This window comes from Sceloporus occidentalis, unplaced genomic scaffold, assembly GCF_023333645.1.
Source record: "Sceloporus occidentalis isolate IW3139 unplaced genomic scaffold, rSceOcc1.0.p SCAF_1, whole genome shotgun sequence".
Lineage (NCBI taxonomy): Eukaryota > Metazoa > Chordata > Lepidosauria > Squamata > Phrynosomatidae > Sceloporus > Sceloporus occidentalis.
In genome coordinates this window covers 25,032,301-25,054,037 of record NW_028316981.1, presented here as the reverse complement: position 1 = coordinate 25,054,037, position 21,737 = coordinate 25,032,301, and the positions used below count along the sequence as shown (strand labels likewise).

At 43.2% G+C, this 21,737-nt stretch overlaps 1 protein-coding gene across 4 annotated transcripts; it reads right to left on the bottom strand.

Moving 5' to 3' along the window:
• Positions 1-1,504: 1,504 nt before the first annotated feature.
• Positions 1,505-20,092, bottom strand: CRELD1 (CRELD disulfide isomerase 1). 4 transcript variants are annotated; one of them, XM_089517919.1, is made up of 12 exons: positions 20,013-20,092; positions 19,632-19,752; positions 15,696-15,849; positions 15,286-15,368; positions 13,326-13,436; positions 10,947-11,038; positions 8,905-9,081; positions 7,346-7,441; positions 6,840-6,923; positions 5,089-5,184; positions 3,378-3,524; positions 1,505-2,691 (listed from the first exon to the last, which is right to left on the bottom strand). In XM_089517919.1, exons 3-12 carry the CDS (start codon positions 15,834-15,836, stop codon positions 2,471-2,473), a joined length of 1,248 nt encoding a protein of 415 aa, XP_089374045.1. In that variant the 5' UTR covers positions 15,837-15,849; positions 19,632-19,752; positions 20,013-20,092; the 3' UTR covers positions 1,505-2,470. The 4 variants fall into 4 exon arrangements, with proteins under 4 accessions (XP_089374045.1, XP_089374055.1, XP_089374065.1 ...); XM_089517929.1 differs by having other exon boundaries at positions 19,632-19,718; positions 20,013-20,080; XM_089517939.1 differs by having other exon boundaries at positions 19,632-19,715; positions 20,013-20,076.
• Between the last annotated feature and the right edge of the window lie 1,645 nt (positions 20,093-21,737).

The following is a 21,737-nucleotide window of genomic DNA, read 5'->3' as shown; positions in this document are numbered from 1 at the left end:
TTCTCAGCCGCAGCTCGAAGGATTTTAAAAAACTGATGTATAAAATGTATGTACAAAGGGACTGTTGTTGTTGTGTGCCTTTTAAGTAATTTCCAATTTATGGCAAGCCTAAGGGAAATCTATCATGGGGTTTTCATGGCACGAGTTGGTCAGAAGAGGTTTGCCATTGCCTTCCCTTGAGGCTGAGAGCATGTGACTTGGCCAAGGTCACCCAATGGGTTTCATGGCCAAGGAGGGAATCAAACCCTGGTCTCCAGAGTTATAGCCCAACACTCAAACCACTACACCACACAGGCTCTCCGTTCAAAGGGGACACAGTAGTAAATATGCAAAAGCAAGTTGTCAACCCACTGCTGCTGGCATTTAGCTTCAAAAGCACTGGAAATGGAAATGGCTGTAATAGCCCCAGGGAGCAAATTCTAGGAGGTCTTTCTTCAGAGCCGCCTGTCATGATGTCAGAAACAGAAACACATAGCAACTGGAAAGTGATACCAAGGGTGTGATGAAATGCTAGGGGAGTTGAAGAAAGGCCAGCAGCTGGGAAGCGGCTGTCATGGAGATTGGCACTAAGTCAGGTGAAGCAGCACCTCCAGGGTCAGATTTTGGGCATCATAAAGGAGGACCATACTGGGGATTATTTTGTTATACTCTTACAGCTAAGGGATGGGAGAGGTGCTAGTGGGATTTGCTTCAAAATGACTAGGCTAGCTTTTGGCACTCTGCACCCTGATTTGAAGGTGGAGGAGAATGCCAATTGCTGTTCTACCTCTGGCAGCAAAATGTCTTGGGCCAACCTTGGAAAAGAGGCTTACACAAAGAGACACCTGGTTTTGTTGGCTCAATGGTGCACAAAGATAAAGGCTAGATTTCCTGCTATTTGGTGAGGCAATGGGATAACTGCTTGAAAAGGGAAGAAAAGAATGAGTGGGTTGGATGCATATATAACAGAATAAATGAGAAGATGGGGAACTAGAGTTATCCATGTGTCTTAAAGCATTTTTAGAGCCTTTCTCTTTTACCTGCATTGCCTACCCATTGCTCTAAAGGGGAAATCAGTACTTCATCCCACATTAGGGGAAGGGAGAATGGAAATTTTCATGCTATTTAAAATGAGGTGAGGAGAATGACCAAAGGAGCAAAGGATATTTCCCATTTTTCACAGGTCTGAAATCTCAAAAGCACTGAGGAAACACAGCTTCTCTATTCCCCCACTTCACTCATCACTCCTGCAAATTCTAGCACTCCTTCTGCCGTATATGAGTGAAGATTTATATGATGTGTGGATGTTAGTAGAAGGGAAACAGAACACATTCTAAGTGTTGAGCATGTGCAAACACAGATGTGAAGATAAACTAGCTTTTCGCTGACACTTTACAGTGCTGGGTTTTCAAAAAGAGCGGCACATCTTAAACACGACAAAGGTGAACTAAAGAATCTTATGTAAACCCCGGATAACTCTGTAAAAGAGGAGAGAAACACACAAGAAGAAAAAACCAACACGGTGTGTGTACACAGGCCTTTATTTTTCCTGAGATATGGATGGACAAAACAGTATAGTGAGTGGACAGACGCAAAGGGGCAAGTGTGGACATGCATGCCACTCAGGCTTCCTCTGCTTTACACATTGTCACAAGAGCTATTCTGCACATTATACAGGATGAGACAGGAATTTGAGGTGATAAAATTTTGGACCATACCACTTCAGGTTGCAGGTCTGAGCATGAGTGAAGGTTATTTCTTGAATGTTCCTTCTCTATCTTCTGCATGCAATAAACTAGCATACCAGGAAGAAGGTCTAACATGCTCTGACTGAAGGTGCTAGTTTACCACACACAAAAACCTTTGGCAACAGCATGGCATTGAAATGAAAAACAACAGCTGCCTGAAGTGGTACAATTATCAATTATATTACTTCATTTTGTTGCCTCCTTCAGCATAATGTGCAGATCAGCTCTTGGCCATGGGGACAATTCCTCAAAGAGCCAGCAAGAAGCAATCCCCACCCACCCACCCAGTCCCAGGTTTCTCTCCAAAGTGATTTGCATTTTTCTGGTTAATGTTACTTGGCTAAAATGGGGGAGAGCATATGGGTTGGAACACGTTTGAGATCATCCCATAGATTCAAAGAGCTGGGCCAATAGGAGAGTAACAGAGGCCTGTTCTTGAGACCCACAGATGGTATCCCACACAAAACCTCTCAATTTATCCTACTTTTCCCCAGAAATCTTCTCCTCAGGCAACAGCAGGGCTGGCGAGCATGCTTTGCTTCTTTTCCCATTTCTCCTTTCAGAGCATGCTAGGCTAGGCTTCCATCAGCCCAGGCTGGGATACAGAATGGCCCTTCCACCTCTTCCTTCTAGATTTTACAGCCCTGCCAGGGTAGGGGGTAGGGAGCAGGGTCAGGGAGTTCCTGCCAACCAGCTGGCTCTCTGAGGCAGGAAGCCGCACAGAACACATACTTTGCCATGCACTATCTGCCTTTTATGAACCCGTCCAGCACACGATCACTGCGCTCCGACAGCCAGTAGCCTGCCATAGCAGCCACAGCACCAATGAAAATGGCAGTGAACACCATGTCACCTTTGGCAGCTAGCGTGGCTAGCGCACAGATTATAACGCCAAAAAACATCTGCTGCAGCACAACCACTTCATCATCAGTGATGTCATCAAAAAAGCCTTTCTCCGGAGCATCTGTGGGAAATGGAAGAGGCTGTAAGCAAGAGTCATAAGTGTCTTCCCCCCCTGAAGCAGTTTGGAGAGTTAGACCACTGCTTCTGCCCCAACCGCCAAGTGAGTTCTGACAACTCTCAATACAGATATATTGAACTAGTAAGAGACAGGAAGATTCCACCACTCTCTCATTTTGATCCTAAATTTTACACCCATCTATTTACTTATTTGTATGTAATGCTGTACCTGAGTGCCTGTCTCTGGGAAGCCTGTCATGCTGGGAGGTGCTAACCTCATTGTGGAACCAGACCATAGATATGCAGTTTCCAAGGCAGAACAATACTTGGGAGAATCCAGTAGCTATCAACATTATTATTTGTCATTGGTTCACTGAAGTATTTATATCCCACCCTTATATCTTAGCAAAGTATGGTCACTGGACCACAAAAGCTTGAAGAGCTAAGTTTTAATTTGGTAACAAAATGTGGCTGACATCAGCCTCAACTTAGCCAAAAGGAGCCCATTCCACAACCAGAACCCATAGCAGAGAAGGTACAGTATACAAACTGGACCATCTCCAAGCAAAAGAACAAAACTGCTTCCAAGGCATACGACAAACCCTGGAAACTGACTCTATGTGAACACATCCAAAATTCCTCAGCTAGAGAACACTATGTGCTATCAAGGATGCTGCTTCTGGGGCTTACCTGGAGGTTTATCTTCCACACAGATCCCCTCTTTGCGTACATATCCCTCCACACAAACACACCGATAGCTGCCATCTGTGTTTTCACAGGCCTCATTGGCACTAGTGCATACAGGTTCTTCCACTTCACCAGCACATTCATCGACATCTGTGGAAGGAAAAAGGGGATTTTGTAAATCACATTAGGGGGTTGGAAACTATAATAATAATAATAATAATAATAATAATAATAATAATAATAGGATTTATTTATATGCCGCCCAATCACTGGGAATCTGGGCGGCTTACAACAGAGGGGATAATAAACGGTTCTATAAACCCATAGAGCTGTTAGTATACTCCTTAGGCCCAACACCAACCATTCCATATGACCATATGTCTCCCACATTTACAAACACACCAAAGTAGCAGCTCCTCAGCTTTTATGGTAGGTGGATTTTCATTTTATACAGGAAGATGTCTAAACCCACAGTGAGAGAGAGAGAGACAGAGAGAAAGCCCCACCTCTCTTCTTTAAATGCATTCATTTTGTTCTACAAGAGCCAAAAGTCATAATATATACTAATCTTTAAGAATGATAGATACAGTAGTTGTACTTAAATAGTTGTATTTTGTGCTTTATGATACTCTCCTGAAAATATTTTCTGAAATGCCCTAATTTCTGAGCCAACTTCAGTTGGTTGCATATTCAACAAGTGACACAGCTAAGCTAACTCTCTCTTCAGTCACCAAGACCTATTTGGAGCAGAGTTGTAGTCTTTCATGTGGTAGATTCACTCAGAGCTTAAGGTCATCCATACCTTCCAACATTTCACAGATTAGAACCAGGATACATGTGGCCAACCAACATCAGCATATGGTCAAGATGGCAAAAGTTATTAATGAAGAAGAACACACATGCTAGGAGAGGCTTTAGCAATTTGCTTTGCCTAAGCCTACTGGGAAGAGCAATATTCTGTTCCCCTTTCTCCTCTCCTCCCTGCTAACTGAGTGCAATCTGCTTTTGCACTTTGAACTCAGTTTGCAGCAGTTGAACTAAGATGAAAACAAAGAGCGGAGGGGTGGAAGGAGAAATCAAGACATTTTTAAAGCAGCTGAAAAAGTGGGATGACAGAGTATTACTCAGAACCTTCGGTATCAAACTGAGACAATAGCAAGGATGCCACAGTGATCTCTACAGCAGTGCCCTACTGTTGGATTCCCAAGATAAAAAGAAGCACAGAATGCAATTATAGCACTATCATTTCACTTTAATTTTACATGATGAAATTAAAGCAGTCTCATTCCACTTTAATTGTCATGCTAATATACTATGACATCTTGGGTTTGTAGTTTGGCGAGGCACTAAAGAAAGCATCTGGCTGAGAATTCTACATGTTCCTCCCTAAACTGCAACTCCCAGGATTCCATAGGATGGTGTCTTAGCAGTTAAAATGGGATCAAAGCCACGTAGCTGTATAGCATGAAATGTCCCCCATTTCAGAGTTCAGAGAAGGTAAAATACAGTCTACAACCATTTAAAGACTACCAATTTTATAATAAATTGAAGAACTGAGTATGTGGGCTTGTGGGGAAAATATAGTAGTTTTAGAAGGCTGTTCCATGTTCCCTCCACAGGCCTCAAAGAACACAGCTTGCATTATCCAGATTAATTAAATCATGTAGAGACAGGATAGTTACTAAAAAAAACATTGCTTAGTGACGAGATTTACCAAGGCATTTGACGCCATCACGCTGATAACCCTTGTTGCATTTTTTGCAGCGAGAAGGTCCAGCTCCCATGCAGCCAATGCAGGCCTTGGCACAATCTGCAGAGAAAGGAAGGAGAAAAGTAAGGAGATAGGAACACAAACTTCTTTTGGCCAAGGGAAACTTTTGTGTTATGGTACTGGTGATAGTGATACATGTGTAGTATAAGAGGGTACAAGACATTCTGCTACCTGAGACAGAATATGAAATGGTGCCCACCTCCTGCCTGTTCTGCCCAGTGGTGTTATTCAACTGGTTCACAACAGTTCACATGAACCATTTGTTAAATGGCCCCCAGGCAGGAGCACAAAGGAGGCTGTGGAAACAACAGAGAAAAGGAGCTGAGAGCCCCTGAGGTGCAGAGCTCTTGTATGGCACTGGTTCCTTTACACAGACTCATGGTGAGTTTGAGTCCTGACCATGTAGAGTATCTCCCCTCTAAATTGGGAAGGTGAATTAAAATTGAGTTCTGGCATTAAAATTGAGTTCTGGACTAAGTTCCAGTCAAATTAAGTGGGCAGACCTTCAAAGAGAGGACTCTGTGAAAGGTGAAATTACATTTTCACACGTTATACAAGCTATTTTCATAATGGTGGAGTGTATGGAAACCAGACTGAACACCAAATTCCTCTTTAACTGAAATCCTCAATTTGGGTTGCAAGCAAGGCTTTTATTTTCTTCCCCTTTCCCTCTCATGACCTCCCTGACGTTGGAAAGGAAAACAAAAACGGGAATTGTATTTATGTTGTGTTAGGAGTGGGGAAGTGTAGTCTTCCCTTTGTTGTTGAACTGCAGTGACCATGGTGGACAGGGGAGTCCAGTCTAACCATGTCCCAAAGGCCACATGCTCCACTTCCCAGCCCTATGCAAATATATGTAGGTACATGAAAAATTGGGGTGAGGGCACACTACTGCAAGCAAGCACCAATTGTTTATTATTTTGAATGACACCACTGGTTTTGCTTGAGAAGCTGATCAGGCTCTTCATTTAACCTGCAAGGGGACAGTGCTCTCCAATTCACCTGAAAGTGACAAGATCATTTTGGGGGGGGGGGGGTGTCAGGTCATCAGGCCTTGTTATTTGATAACTAATAGGATGTGTTTTTATGAGGGTATGCAGAACTTGTGCTGTACTTATATCTTTATTGTGAAGTTTTAAAACTATTTTATACTTATAACATTAATGGTGTTTCAATAAGATAGCTTAACTTTGTATTAACTTTTTATCAGTGAGTATTTAGATATATTTTGGGTAAATTCTGTTGTAAACTGCCTTAGGTCTCATGTCAGGAGAAAGGTGAGATTTATTATTATTATTATTATTATTATTATTATTATTATTATTAAGAACAGAATCAGAAACATCCAGTTCTAGTCTGCATCCCTTCATCTTCCTCTCTGACATCTGCCTGTGGTAGCTGTCTCACTCTGCCTCATGGAAAAGCCAGCATTGCTCTGTGTGAGAGAACGGGGGGCAAAAGCTCCTGTGAAAAGCAACTCTTCAGATAGGCCTGTGTCTTGACCAGGTTGCTTTTGCCACAGCTGCCTATATATTCCACCCACTCCTCTGTAAAAGAATGAGTGCCTTCCCATGTCATAATCTTAGGATTTGTCCACTAGAAGGGAGAAAAAAAACCTTATAGGGTACAGACCAGCTCAGAACAAAGCATGTGTGGCATTCATGCTGCCCACTTTTCAGGCTTATAGTTCTTACCTCGACACTCATAGGATCCTTCCGTGTTGATACAAAACTGGTTGGAGCGACAGTGCGCCATGTCTGTGCCACACTCATCTATGTCTGTTTAACGGAAAAGAGTTAAGTTAAGAATTGTGTAATCCCCTCCCTCGCTATAGGAACTCTCTTCGTTCAACCCAAAGTACACTACACAACTCTTTGTAGGGGTTTCACTCTCAAAACTTTCCAGCCTACAGGGGTGTGTATACATTGAAGAAATAAAGCAGTTTGACACCACTTTAACTGCCAGAAATCAATGCTATGGAACGCTGAGATTTGCAGTTTTGTGAAATATTTAACCTTCCCTATCAGAGAGTTCTGGTGCTTTCATAATAATGGGCCATGGAAGTAAAACTGCTTTATTTCTGCAGTGTGGTAGCAGCCAAGGTTGCCTCTATCCAGAATACACAATGCATTAAAAGGGTAAATCCTTTTTCAAATGTTGCTAACCAGCCCTTTCTTCAAGCCCAGCCTCACAAGCTCACCAATGCATCTTCGGTCATGCAGCATCCAGCCCCTCTTGCAGCGCAGACAGCTTGAGTCTTCAGGGCCTGAACAGCGTCCACAAGCCCGGTAGCACTCTGTGTATGGGGAAAGAAAAAAGAACCTAGTATGTAGGGGCAACAATGGGGAGTGGCCACTGAAAATAAAAATGAGTCATTGAGGAATGTAAAGAAGGTGATGACACTTCCATTTAATTCATTTCTTCTTACCAATGTACTTGTAATTGTGGTGAGAGCTGAAATAGAGCTACAGGCCCAGTGCTGACCTAATAGGTCTGCTTCAGTAAATTTTAAAAAGTCTTTTTTTTAAAAAAAAAAATGAACAGGCTCTGTGATGATAAAGAAAAAATGCCCATGACAAGCTCCAGTGTTAGAGCATATCCTTTTTGCAGAGAAGATGCCAGGGCCAATCTTCAGCATGGATGATAGGTTCAAATAGGAAGTGACAGAGCAACTATGGTGTAGTGGTTTGATTGCTGGACTCTAGAGACCAGTTCAAATCCAACTTGACCATAGAAATCTACTGGGTGAACTTGGGCAACTCACATATTCTCAGCCTTAGAAAGCAAAAGCAACCCTCCTCTGAACAAATCTTGCCAAGAAAACCCGAGGAAAGGATTTCCATAAACCAGAATCAACTTGAAGGCACACAGCAACAACAAAGCAGGTGATGGGGAAGACCCCCTTCTCTCCCCGAAACTCTAGATAGTGTCTGCCAATCAGAGTAGCATTTACTAAGCTGAACTGACAAAGAGCTGCACCTGGTATCCCATAGATTCCTGTCTTCCTAAATATTCTTTTACTAATGCCAAATAGCAATGATATTTAGAAGAATAATTGCACTGCAGTAGTGTGTTGTTATTATTATGGCTCCACACTTCAATAACAATTATTTTAAGTTAGAAAACTTAAGAAAAATTACTTCTGCTCTCTCCTCAATGCATGGGTAAAATACTGTGTATTGTGGAGAGAAGCCTGTCAGACTTAACTGAGGAGTACACCAGCCCTTTCAGTATAAAAGCCAGGGAGACAGCCAGTGTGGTGTGGCTGTTTGAGCACTGGACTATGATGCTGGAGATTAGGGTTCAAACCCGTGCTCAGTCATGAAAACCCATGGGTGATCTTGGGCAGGTCCCATTCTCTCAGCCTCAGAGGAAGGCAAAGACACACCCCTTCTGAACATATCTTGCCAAGAAAAGCCTGTGATAGCATTGCCATAAGTTGGCAATGACTTGAAGGCACACAAAAACACCTATATGATTGATTAAGAAACTGATCAATACCTTTGAAATTCAGAGCATTTGCTTTTCCTGAAAAGGATGATGTTTACATTTTATTTAACAGAACATTATGGTGATTTTCAGACTTGGACACACACAGAGTCTGGGCCAAACTAAAGAGTTAGAGTTGTCAGTAGACCCAAAGAATATGGATGTGGGTGGTGTGGAGAATCACTAACCAGTACCAGCCAGCAGGGGGCAGTAGAGCTTCCATCTCCGGACCCTGCCCCCAGTCCAGCCCAGCACGGGCTCTCTACATACCCGCACATACCAGGTGGCTGTCGTTGCGAGCAGCTTCATAGTAGCCATCTCCACACTCTGAACAGAAAGGGCCACCGTAGCCTGTCTGGCACATGCACAGGCCAGTGCCCCCACGTGTGCCATCACCATCACATTGCCCATACCCACTGCAAGGCTTCTGGGCACCTCCGGGACAGGCTGTGGAGAGATATAATTATATTTTGGAATCAGTAGGAATTTGGTTTTTACTTGTAATGCTCAGCCCAACCAATTCAACAGATGAATGTAGTGTCCAGTGGCTGGAGCATGTCCAGAGGAGGACGACAAAAATGGTGAAGGGTCTGGAAACCATGCCCTATGACCTAGGGAACTGGGTATCTTTAGCCTAGAGAACAGAAGGTTAAGGGGCGACCCTTTTTAAGTATTTGAAGGAGTGTCATATTGAGGATGGAACTAGTTTGTTTCCTGCTGCTCCAGAGAATAGGACACAGAGCAATAGAATCCTGCCCTCTCTGGGAGAGTTGGGAGCCCAAAATGTACCTTAACCTTTAAAATCAAGTGACTTTAAATTTTCCCCTTTCATCAGCATTTTGCTTTTTTTTTTAATGGTTTTTAAAAGATGTTACAGAAACAAACATATCCAACAAACAATGCATCTGAGATCCAGTACAGTGAGGTATGTTGAGCTGATATTCTCTGATTACCTAAATAAGAAATCTCCAGCTGAAATGACAATTATAATAAAGTATTTTTGCAAAATCAGCATGGGAGGAAGGGGAAGTTAGAAGACTGGTATTTTTGTTTGCATATAATAAACCTATATCGAATCTCATAGAATTTAGAGTGCTCTTAGTTATCTCTAGCAGCCTTTATTTATTTTTTTAGTTAATTTCTTCATCAGCATGATGTTCCAAACTCTATCTAACCACCAAGAAAGTGGTAGGCATTTAAGCCTTCTCATATCTCTGCAATCTCTAAATGCCCTGCCAAACATAAACACTTGATAAGTTCTTTATGAGATTCATTTGCATTATGGAAAAGAGATACTAGTCCCAATTCTGATTGCAATTATTCTTGATGTAACTTTACTGATTTCTGAATACCAAATTCCAGAAATGAAGTACTTGTGGGCATGGCCACCACATATCATAGTAAGATCCCAACTCAGCATACTGTCACCAACAATAGCCATATGAGCCTTTAGACAGAAAATCCTTTCCATTTCATGGGGGTTAAATACTAGCAATTGATTAATTCAATACAATGCTTTTTGGTATTTGAGGACAGAAGTTTCGCTGACCCTTTAACCAAACACTTTTCCAGTCAGAATCCAGATTGATTTTGTTCCTAGATTATTAAAAAAAGTAACTAAGGCGGGTTACAGACCGCCGAAAAGCGGTGCTCTGCCGCCACCGCCGGTTGCTGCGTCTGGGAACTGCAGCAGCCAAACCGCGCAGTTCCCGGACGCAGCGAAGAAGCGCCAAAATGGTGCTTCTTCTTGTGCCCCGGATGGAATACCGCGAGGCTCTACTTGCGCACTCGCAGCATCACATCCAGGGAGTGACGTGCAGATGCAGCGCGTCTGCTACGTAAAGATGGCAGCCCCCATGTGGAACGGGCGCCGCCATTTTGTATGGACTGGGTCCGTATTAGGGTTAGGGGCATCCGGAAGGGACGCCCCTTTCTAACCCTAATACGGACCCAGTCCGTACTTTATGCCCATTTGTAACGGGCCTAAGATTAAAAATTAATATGCATAGCCTGAAAGCCATACCTTTAACTTTAGTTTCACTTAGTAGCATGACCTGCTCAGTGGCAGCTATATTTTCCTTGCTGCCTGTCTTTGAATTTCACACAATGAAATAAAATGGGCTATTTGCAGAATTTGGAAACAAGATTCATCAGTCTTTTGCAATATAGCTTTGGCTATAGAGGGCTTATCTTTGAGTTTGCTTCCCAGCAGGGATCCTTAAGAACCCACCCAAGCACATCCTGAGGTACAGGCGCACACACAAATGTTTAGACACTGCTATAACAATGCAGAAGGCCATATAACAACTCACTGTGGCAATCAGGGCCATAAGTGCCTGGTGGGCAACAGAGTTTCAATGCATCCATGCAGAGCCACTGGGAAAAGTCCGGGTGCTGCTGCTGCCTGGGGAAAACAAGAGTCTTGTTACTGCCACCTCTTTTGCATTGTGTTATCTTTTACTAGTAATACAGGCCTTACATTACTCAACCACTGGTCCCAAGAACAGGACAGCCAAGTTCTGATACGAAAGGTGTCCCTGCAGAGATGATTTACAGCAACCTTCCTCAACTTGGGGCACTCCAGATGCTGTGGGACTGGACCTATCAAGAGTGATAGTCTATCAACTTCTGAGGTGCCCCAGGTTGGGGACGGATGGTCTATGGCAGAGATGGGGAACATGTGGCTCACCAAATCTTGTTTGATTGTAACTCCTGTCAATCTTCAGCATAGGCTATGCTGGCTAGAACTGATGGGAGTTGTAGAACAATATCTGGAGGTCCACATTTTCATCAACTGTGTTCTGGTAGTCTTACCTAAGCCCAAGATCTGGACTCTTTACTCCAGAAATGTTTGTTAGGCCTCTCCCATTATCACTGGCTCTGCTGGCAAAGAAAGGCAGAGAATGCATCTACACTGTAGAAATAATGTAGTTTGACACCACTTTAAGTGCTGTAGTTCCATTTGACAATATCCTGGGATGTGTAGTTTTACAAAATATTTTACCTTCACTAACAAAGAGTACTGGTGCCTCACAATACTACAAATTCCAAGATTCTGTAAAATGGAACCATGGCAGTTGGTAGTTTCAAACTGAATTACTTCTACAGTGTAGATGCACACAGAGCTGTAGTCCAAAAACATCTCACTCCAGGTTCTATGGCTGTAAACACCATAGACATATTTTAAAATGGCATGCCTCCTCTCTTACAGGGCTCTGTAGCAACCATCTTCCTGCTCTACCCTAATTGCATCACTTGTTAAGGATTTTTCTTCAGGTTCCCACAACTTGGATCTCCTGATTGGCTCTCTGTCCATCAGACAATCCTGGCCTTTCAATGGGGCTTTGTCAGCTACATCCAGCCATTTAGGAGGGACCATAACAGTGACAGCAGAATTGAAAAACACAGACATGTTAGTCTGGAATATTAGTATGCAAAGGGATTCTGTAATACCTTTGAGACCAGCTGAGTGAAAAGTGTTGTAGTATACGATTTTGTAGACTTGGTCTATGTCATAGATTTGGAGTCCAAACGTTTGAGTGACTAGATCAAGTCTATAAAAGTTTATGCTACGACTTCTTTTGCTCAGTCTGAGAAGTGATAGCAGAGTACAGACACTATATGCAGAAGGTGCCTGATTCAGTCCCTGGTCTCTTCAAGTGTCAGGGAACAGGTGAAGGCACAGACCACTGTCTGAGGCCCTGGAGAGCCACAAGACACAATACTGAACTAGGTAGACAAATGAGCCAACTCCCTTCATGTAAAAAAACTAGCAAGCAAAGAAAAAAATGGGCAATATCCCTCACCACATACACACACACACACACACACACACACACACACACACACAAACACAATATAAAACAATACAGCTCAGCAAAACCCTGCATCACCTGATCTTTGAGACTGTACATTTCAGCACCAATTGCTTGAGCATCCACTGCTCCCAAAACAAAGCAAAAAGCTGAACTCAACACATGAAAACACACACCGTGAAATATAGTCTATGGAGCCTACTCTATGAACATGCCTGTTTTTTCACTCCTTCCCAGTTTAGTTCAACATTCATCAAATGGACAATTCCGAAAATACTGTGTTTTTATTGTGTTTATTGTTTGTATTATTATTATTGCTATGCACTGGTTTGAAATCTTCTGAGCCAAATGGATTATAAATATCTGTAAGTAAATAAATAGATAGATATAATTATGAGGAAAGGAACATGAGATAAGTGCAAAAAACAGAATTGGGAATCAGTCCTTTTCCCCTTTCCAGCTCCTTGTATTCATACTACTACCTACTGATATAAAAGGTTAGGCTTAATCAGAAAGAGTAACAGCCCTGCTTCTGCATTGCTCCATCTCCCTTATTCGTCATTCATCTGGAGTCTTTTCCCACCCCACAATTATAGCACAGTTCCATAGGATACAGCCTGGCAGTTCAGGTGGAATAGCACTTGAACTGCCATGGCTGCATTTTTTTTTGAATCTTGGATTTGTAATCCAGAGCTCTTTGGCTAAGAATTCTCAATACTTCTCCCTAAACTGCAAATCACAGGATTCCATAAGCTGGACCTATGACAAAGTGGAATCATAGTACTATAACTGTGCAGTATGAAAGGATCCCAGGCTTCTTGCTGCAGTTCTAATCGCAGGCGAAGACACATCCCAACTTTGTTGTTCTCCACTCACTCGTGGAACCACCACCGCTCCACATGTTCTTCACTCTGTTCCAACAACTGATGGCAGGCAAAGTCTGATGTGGCGCACACGGCCTCCAGTACCTCCAGCAGGCGTGTTTCGCTGCAAGGAGAGAAAGAGTCTGAGTGAGCATCAATTCACTAGGACAGAGACCAAAGCAACCTCTCTACCAACTCTCTACCTCCCCTTCCTCCTCAGTCAACCATGTATACCTTTCTCCATTCATGCATGAGAGCATGATCAAGGCCATTTCTACCATTTGGTAGTGAAGCAGCAGCCTCACGAGGTAGATACTAGCTGTGGGGCAGAGGCAGCAGCAGTCATATCTTAGAAAACAAGAGCTGCAGGGTCTGCTAGACACAGAGTGTCCTACAGCCCCTAAAGCTGCCCTCTGGTGTTGTGGGAAAAATGTTCCATTGGTACAGCTGAACCAAGATTCAACTACTATTCTAGCTGGTTTCCTCTCCAGCAGCAAACTATCTTGGCTGGCCCATATATTCTCTCTCTAAGCTCCACCAAGATAAACAGAGCTTTCTTTGCTCAGGCAACTAGTCCTTAATGTTTTCCTTCCTCTCCAGAAATAACCTAAGAACCAGCAAGATGGCAAACAAACCACCAAGGGGAACCTGAACATGCCATTTGTGGCCAAGAGGTAAGGGATTTTGAAGGTGGTTTCTTTATCTAATAAATTCTTACAACAGCCACTGTCTTAAGGTAATTTTTTTCTATCATCTTCTGGGAGGAGAGAGAAGGGGGTTAATGGCAATTTATTTATTTATTGTATTTATATCCTACCTTTCTTCCAAAATGGGATTCAAGGCAGCTGTCAATTTTGAGATGACAGTAGGGCAAATAGAGCATGAATATTATCATTTATCTATACTTTCATCATCTTTATTAATAGTAATAAAAAGGAAATGTCTACTTGACATGCCAAAATGAGATCAGGTATATGTGTATGTGTATTCTTGATGAAAACACAGAGGGCCAATCAATCTGCACAGCTGGCTGCTCTTCTAAACTGGCATAATCCACATTTTTCAAGCTCAGTCTTAGAGAAGAAAAGGTAGATTTGGTTGGAATTTAGCAAAGGTCCATTCAGATGTGGCTCCATTGACTGACATGTGTTATATCTGTCTTTCTACAAACATGAACTGGGAATCCTCAATGGTTCAAATCTCAACCACAATCTTACTTGGCAGTCTCCAGCCAGTTACAGTGTGCTTCAGTTCCCCTTCCTCAATAAGGGGATAATGATATTGATGTAAAGACTACCAAGGCAATGTAGGTAGTGCAATGCTACAAATACATATTATTCAGCTTTTGTCTTTATAGCTTAAATCCTATTGTTATTTTCAACCAAAGTAGAAGCTTTAATGGATAAATGGGATCCTTAGAACTGTCAACTTACTTGGTTCTAATGGATGCAGTTGGTCTATTCTATTGGGGCTAACATTAAGACTAACGCTAAAGACCAGGATTTGAATCCCAGCTCGGCCATTAAACCCTATGGGGGATCTTGGGTGAGTCATATACTCTCAACCTCAGAGGAAGGCAATGGCAAACCTCCAAATAAATCTTGCCAAGAAAGCCCCATGATAGGGTCGCCATAAGTCAGAAATGACATGAAGGCACATAATGACAACTTGCTTTTAAAACAAAGAAGGGAAACAGCTGCAGTAAGGCTTTTCACCTCTCCACATCCAGTACAATCCTATACACATCTACACAAAATTAAATCTTACTGACTTAATTGGGGCTTACTCCCATGTAGGTATGGGGTTGTATTGTTAGGGTACATTGAATGGCACCATCGTGAACATGCCCGTTTCCTGGACTCTTTCAAGACCAGTATCTTGGTGTTGCCATCTTCAACAAGAACGCCAGTCCAGCACACTCTGCAGTAGCAGCATCTCACCCACAACCTGGCGCAGCTTAGGCCTCAGGTCACCTGTTTGCATATTTTGCAAGTTTCTCTTCTTCCCAGGCTGTGTTCCCGCCCCCGAAGTTCTCTCGCTGTGTCCGCTCCAGACCCTGGGAAGGCAGGAGAAGGCTCACAGCAAACCCAAAGCTAAGGTTTTTCCCCCATCCCCAAAAAACCCTTTATTCCACACCCACATGCAGCAGCCCACAAACTCTTGATGCTTGCAAGACATGCTTTGTAAAAACCACAGCCTACCCCCACCCGGGCCCATCTCTCAGTGGCTCTTATTTCAGCCAAGTTCCCCAAGCCTTCCTTCAATGAAGAAAGCAAAGGGTAGGGCTGGGCTCTAGTGCTCCTTGCTAAATGCTTGCAAATCACTATCGTGGGCAGTTGTTAAGACACCCCAGCCCAGATCAAAATCTTTTCTAGCCTCTCACCTTATGGAAGTTGCTGGCAAGATCCCTGCAGGTCTGACAAGATTCTTGCTGGGAAACACTTGGGCTTGGAAGCCAGAGGAACAACAAGAGAAATGAGAGCAGCACAGGCAGGACCTTCATCCAGGGCAAAGCCATCTTCATGCCAGGAACAAGGCTGGAAGAAAGAGTAGGAGCTATAAGATTGGTGATCCTACTGAGGAAGCTGATATAACCAGAGCCCCTGGGCTCTGCTCATGTAATGTTCCTGAGCTTCAATATGACCATCTGAATCCATGAAGCTGGCAAGTATCAAGCACAGGGCCTTTTCTGTGGTGTCACCCGAAACCCATGGAGCACCCTTCCCCAGGAAGGAAGCCGGGCCCTGTTTCTGATGTCTTTTAGGATTTTAAAAACATATCATTTACTACATTCTGTATTTGGTTATTTGTGCTTTTAACTATGGCTTCTGAAATCCACTGGCTGACACAAGTCATATGCTCTCAGCCTTGGGGGAAGGCAATGGCAAACCTGTTCTAAACAAATTTGGCCAAGAAATCCCCATGATAGGTTTGTCTAAGGGTCGCCATAAGTGGGAAATTACTTGAAGGCACACAAGAACAACAAACATTGGTTATTTTAATGATTTTTGAATTGAATTTATAGTTTATGTATATTGAAATATGTGAGTGTATTTTGAGATATGTGATTGTGTGTGTGTGTGTGTGTGTGTATATATAAAATGTATGTATGAGAGTCAGAGTGATATAATTGTTTGAAACCCACTGGGTGACCTTGGGCAAGTCACACACTCTCAGCCTTAAAGGAAAGCAACCCCACTCTGAACAAATCTCGCCAAGAAACACCACTATAGCTTCACTTTATGGTTGCCGTAAATCCAGAAACCACTTGAAGGCGCCCAACAACACAATAATTTCTTTTGTGATGGTTTTAACCCTTGAGAACAGACTGTAAAATAATACATAAATGAAGACTTCTCCCACAACAACACACACCCTTCCCTCAATTCTTTAACTGTGGATTGAAAGTGCAGCTCTCACTGACAGTGTCAGGAAGCATGGGTGTGAAAGTTGCCCACTGTTAATGTCTGGATATCACCAGGTCAAGAAAACCAAGAAGGCTGAAGCTCAAGTCCATTGATTTTGGGTCCATTTGCCCAATGTAAGTAACCAGGTACACAATCTGTGACCCTCACATAGCATGTCCCTCATTTGAGAGTGCATGCAATACCTTTATGAGGGCCATGCAATAATTGTTTTAAGGGTTCTTGGGCAAGTTTCTATGATCTACAGATCTCTCCACCAAGCAAATTAGGATTTGGGGCAAAAGAAGCTGTTGAAGTCATGCACTCTGCAGGATCAGCATCTTATGACAGAACGGAGGAAGAGGGAGGCATTAGATAGCTATATAGACACAGTCTATCCCTGCTGTGTTGTTTGGGGCACAAACAGGACAACATGGTCATCAGTTGAAACAGGCTTTGTAAGGAATCCACTACATTTCAACCTCCTGTTCAGGAGGAATTCCAAAAGGTCCTCCATTGTGAGCATGACTAAGAAGCATGAGTTTATATTTATATTGAATGTTTTCAGCTTTTATTTGGTAACATCCTACATTTTTCTTGAATGGCCTACATTTTGCTGTGCCTTGCCCTTGTTTGCAGTGAGCACCACAAAGACATAGTGGTTTGAATGTTGGACAAGGACACTGGGAGACCAAGGTTCGAATCCTCTTTCAACCACAGAGTTGGTTGAAACCCCCATGGCAGGTTTACCTTAGGGCTGCATTAAGTCAGAAATGTTGTGTGAAGGCACACAACAACAACAAAGGAAAGGAAGTGCCACCACGAAAACAGCTGTAGGCTTTTTGTCCAAATAAACACACACGGCTCTATTGGGCTTGTATATAATAATAATAATAATAATAATAATAATAATAATAATAATATAGTTTATTTATACCTCCCGCCTCTCCCACAGATCGAGGCGGGAATACAACCTTAAAAGACACTTAGTACAATTTACAATCAATACAACAATAAAATACTAACACTGAATTTATCAAGAATTCCTATTAGTTCTCTAAAAATTACAATTCGTCCATTTGCCAACAATCAGAGTCATGGAAGAGCAGTCGTCATAACCTTTTATATCGAATTCAGTGGATAAGCCCGCCGGAAGAGATCTGTTATGAGTGCCTTCTTAAAGGCCTCTAAGGTAGTAATGAGACAGATCTTTTCCGGTAGGTCATTCCATAATCTTGATGAAGGGCTCACTAACTTCTGACTTCCTGCAACTCTAAGGTGAACCTATCATGGGGTTTTCTTGGCCAGATTTGTTCAGAGGAGGCTTGTCTTTGCCTTCTTCTGAGGCTGAGAGTATGGTTTGCGCACAGTCACTCCAATGGGTTTCTGTGACTGAAAGGGAATTCCAGTCCTGGTCTCCCAGTGTCCTTGTCCAACACTCAAGCCACTACATCTTTGCGGTGCTCACAGCAAAGGAAGGCAAGAAACCCTGCTTTGAACCAAACAAAAACAACAATTATCATCATCATTATTACTACAGATCAATGTGCTGGAAATTTGGCCTAGCCTGAGCCCGACAGCCCCCTTCATCAATGCATATACAAGCCTGATAAAGCAGTGTGTTTTTATTTGGACAAAAAGCCCTGCAGCTAATTTCATGATGGCACTTCCTTCCCTTTGTTGTTTTGCGCCTTCAAGCGGGGTGTTATCAGTATGCTGATGACACCCAAATATACTTCTCCATGCCTCAGTCATCAGCAATGACGACAGATGGCATCTCTCCCCTCAACCATTGTCTTCAGGCTGTAATGGATTGGATGAGGGAAAACAAGCTCAAGTTGAATCCAGATAAAACAGTAGGGGCCCCCAAACCAGGGATTGGGCTGCAACCTCCAGCCCTAGATGGGTTCACGCTCTTCTCGAAGGACTGTGTTCACAGTCTGGGGGTGCTTCTTGATCCGTCGCTTCAGATGAGGAATCAGGTGAATGCGAGGGTCAAGAGCACCTGCTATCAGCTTCGGCTGATACGCCAACTGCACCCTTTCCTGGAAAAGGGTGACCTCAAAACTGTAGTACATGTGCCGGATATCCTCAAGACTTGATTTTTGCAATGCGCCCTTGTGCCTAGTCTGGAAACTTCAACTGGTACAGAATATGGCAGCCAGATTGATGACAGGAACAACTAGGAGTGACCATATCACACCTATATTGAAATCACTCCACTGGCTGCCTATTCGTTCTCCCCATGGATTGAGGCAGGGAACAATAACAACTAATAGACAAACAACACCAGTTAAAGACATCAGTTAAAAGACACATCAATTTAAAAGGGCAATTAAATTATATATAATAACAAGCCCACCCAAAATTAATGTGATATATCAGTTGATTTATTCTCTCTCTCTCTCTCTCTGTGTGTATGTATTTACAGTCATTTCTCCATATCCACAGACTCTGTGTCCATGGATTCAACCATCCATGGATTGAAAATATTCAAGTGGGCCATTGTGGTGTAGTGGCTTGAGCACTGGACTAGGACTCTGGAAAGCAGGGTTCGAATCCCTGCTTGGCTATGGAAGCCCACTGGCACACTCTCTCAGCCTCAGGCGACGGCCATGGCAAACTCCCTCTGAACAAATCTTGCTGAGAAAGCCCCATGATAGGTTGCCATAAGTTGGAAAGGCTGCAAAGCACACAAGGACACATATACATTCAAAAGGGCAAGCCTTGATTTTGCGATTTTCTATATGGGGTACCATTTTACTATGCCACTGTATTCAATGGGACTTGAGCATCCAAGGATTTTGGTACCCATGGAGGAAAATGTTTCCAGGGTGGCCAGAGGGCCTCCTAACAGCAGAGAAGACAAGACATTACAAAATGTAGGGCCTTCGAGAAAGAAATGAAGGACATACCCAAATGAAAGCTAAAAACACTCCTGTATAAATATGAATCCATGCTTCTTAGCCATGCTCCAAACGGAGGACCTTTTGGAATCCCTGCTGGAGAGAAGAAGACTGGAATGGAGGACGCGTCCTGGAAAAGGAGGACACCTCTGGTCAGCCTGCCTGCAAGCAAACCCCAGCGGATCCCAAGGATCCAGTGCATTGGAGAGAGAGAGAGTGGCAGGGATCCACTGGGGACCCACCCTTCCTTCCAAGAGGCTCTGGGGCAAGGGACTTCTCCCCTTCTGCACCCAAGGCGGAGAGGGGAGGCTGCAGCCAGGGAGAGCCCTGCAGCAGCAGCAGCAGCAGCAGCAGCAGATGCTCCTGCCTGGGGCTCCTCCAAGCACCTACCTGGGGCCCCGCCTGGCCAGGGCCAAAGCGGCTGCAGCAAAACACCACCAGCGCCACCCCTCCCCTCCTGGCCCCAGCTCAGTGCAGATTGCAGTCAGGTGGCCCAACCCGCCTCTCAGCCAATAGCGTCGCTTCGTGCCCCATGACGTCACCCCCTCGCTGGCCTCGCGCCCAATCGGAGAGCAACTTCCGGCTCCCAGCTGAGCCGCACCTGCCAGGCCTCTTAAAGGGGCAGCGTCTTGTGGAAAGAGAAAGGAAAGAGTGCTCTGCAGCAGGAATAGTGAGACAGGAAGGAAGGGAATTTTAGATTAGATTAGATTAGATTGATAGATTAAAAATAAAATAAAATAGATAAAATAAATAGATTGGATAGACAGATAGATAGCATAAACAGACTGGACAGGTTAGATAGATAAACAGATAAAGAGACAGGATAAATAGATTGCATAGATGAGATGGACAGATAAATAGGATAGATGGACAGATAGATTACATAGATAAACAGATAAATAGGATAAATAGAGGGGATCGATGGATAGATAGCGATAAACAGATATATAGAAATAGATGAGGTAGATAGATGGATCAATTAGACAGATAAACATAAACAGATAGGGTAAATAGATTGGATAGATAGATGAGATTGACAGATGATAGATAAAGTAGATAAACAGATAAGTAGGATAAATGGATAGGATGAATAGATAGATGGGATACACAGATGGATAGATAGGTAGATAAATATATAGGACAGAGGGGTAGGTAGATTAGATAGATAAACAGATAAAGATTGGATAGAATAGCATCACACGGGGGACAATTGGAAGTGTAAATGGTGATTAACCCGTGATAATCCTGCAATTGTACAAATGGTTTTCACATGACATCATGCTCAAAGTGCTATTATCCTGTGAATAACCCGTGATAATCCCACAGTTGCACTCATGGTTTTCACATGACGTCGAGATGGAATGTGATTAAAGTGCCATTATCCCTTGAATAACCAAGCAAGAAACAGCAGCAAATCATTCACAGGATTTTCCCATGAATGACTTTTTGCTGTTTATTGCCTGGTTATTCCCTGGTTATTCACGGGATAATAATGGCTCTTGTTTTAATCTCATTTTAATTGTGTTTTAATCTCAATTGGGTGATTTTCACGGGTTAATGACTGTTAAAACTCTTAATTTCCTCCCATGTGATAAACTCCATAGAGTTGGAAGAAACTCTAAGGGTCACCCAGTCCAACCTCTTGCCATGCAGATACTCGCAATCAAAACACTCACGACCAATGGCCAGCCTGCCCTCTGTTTAAAGACCTCCAAAGAAGGAGACTCCACCACTCTCCAAGGCAGCTTCTGAAAAACTGCTCTTACTGTCAGGAGGTTCTTAATGTTGAGGTGGACTCTCTTTTCATGTAGTTTGAACCCATTGCTCAGTGTCCTAGGCCTTATCTACATAGGTGTTTTACCCTGAGTTCTCCTTGCACTTGCTGGACTGTCTTCACAACACTTGGACCCAATTGAGGGCTTTCTCTTTCTAACCCACATTTTCCCTGCAGGTTTTCAGAGATGTTTCAACAATGATGACAACAGACTTTTTGCTCATGGTCTCCCTTCGTTGCCCAGTGCCACCGATGTGGGTGTGAGTTTCTATAAGGTCTGAAGAAGTTGCCCAGCATTGGAGACTATCCCACAGGGAAAATCAGGAGATTAAAAAGGCATT

Excerpts from the sequence above, each read along its gene's own strand:
- CRELD1 (XM_089517919.1), bottom strand. The coding sequence starts at position 15,836 with ATGAAGATGGCTTTGCCCTGGATGAAGGTCCTGCCTGTGCTGCTCTCA. Across the intron at positions 11,039-13,325 it reads GAGCGGTGGTGGTTCCACGA|GCAGCAGCAGCACCCGGACT; the intron begins GTGAGTGGAGAA and ends TGTTTTCCCCAG. Across the intron at positions 9,082-10,946 it reads TTATGGCCCTGATTGCCACA|CCTGTCCCGGAGGTGCCCAG; the intron begins GTGAGTTGTTAT and ends ATCTCTCCACAG.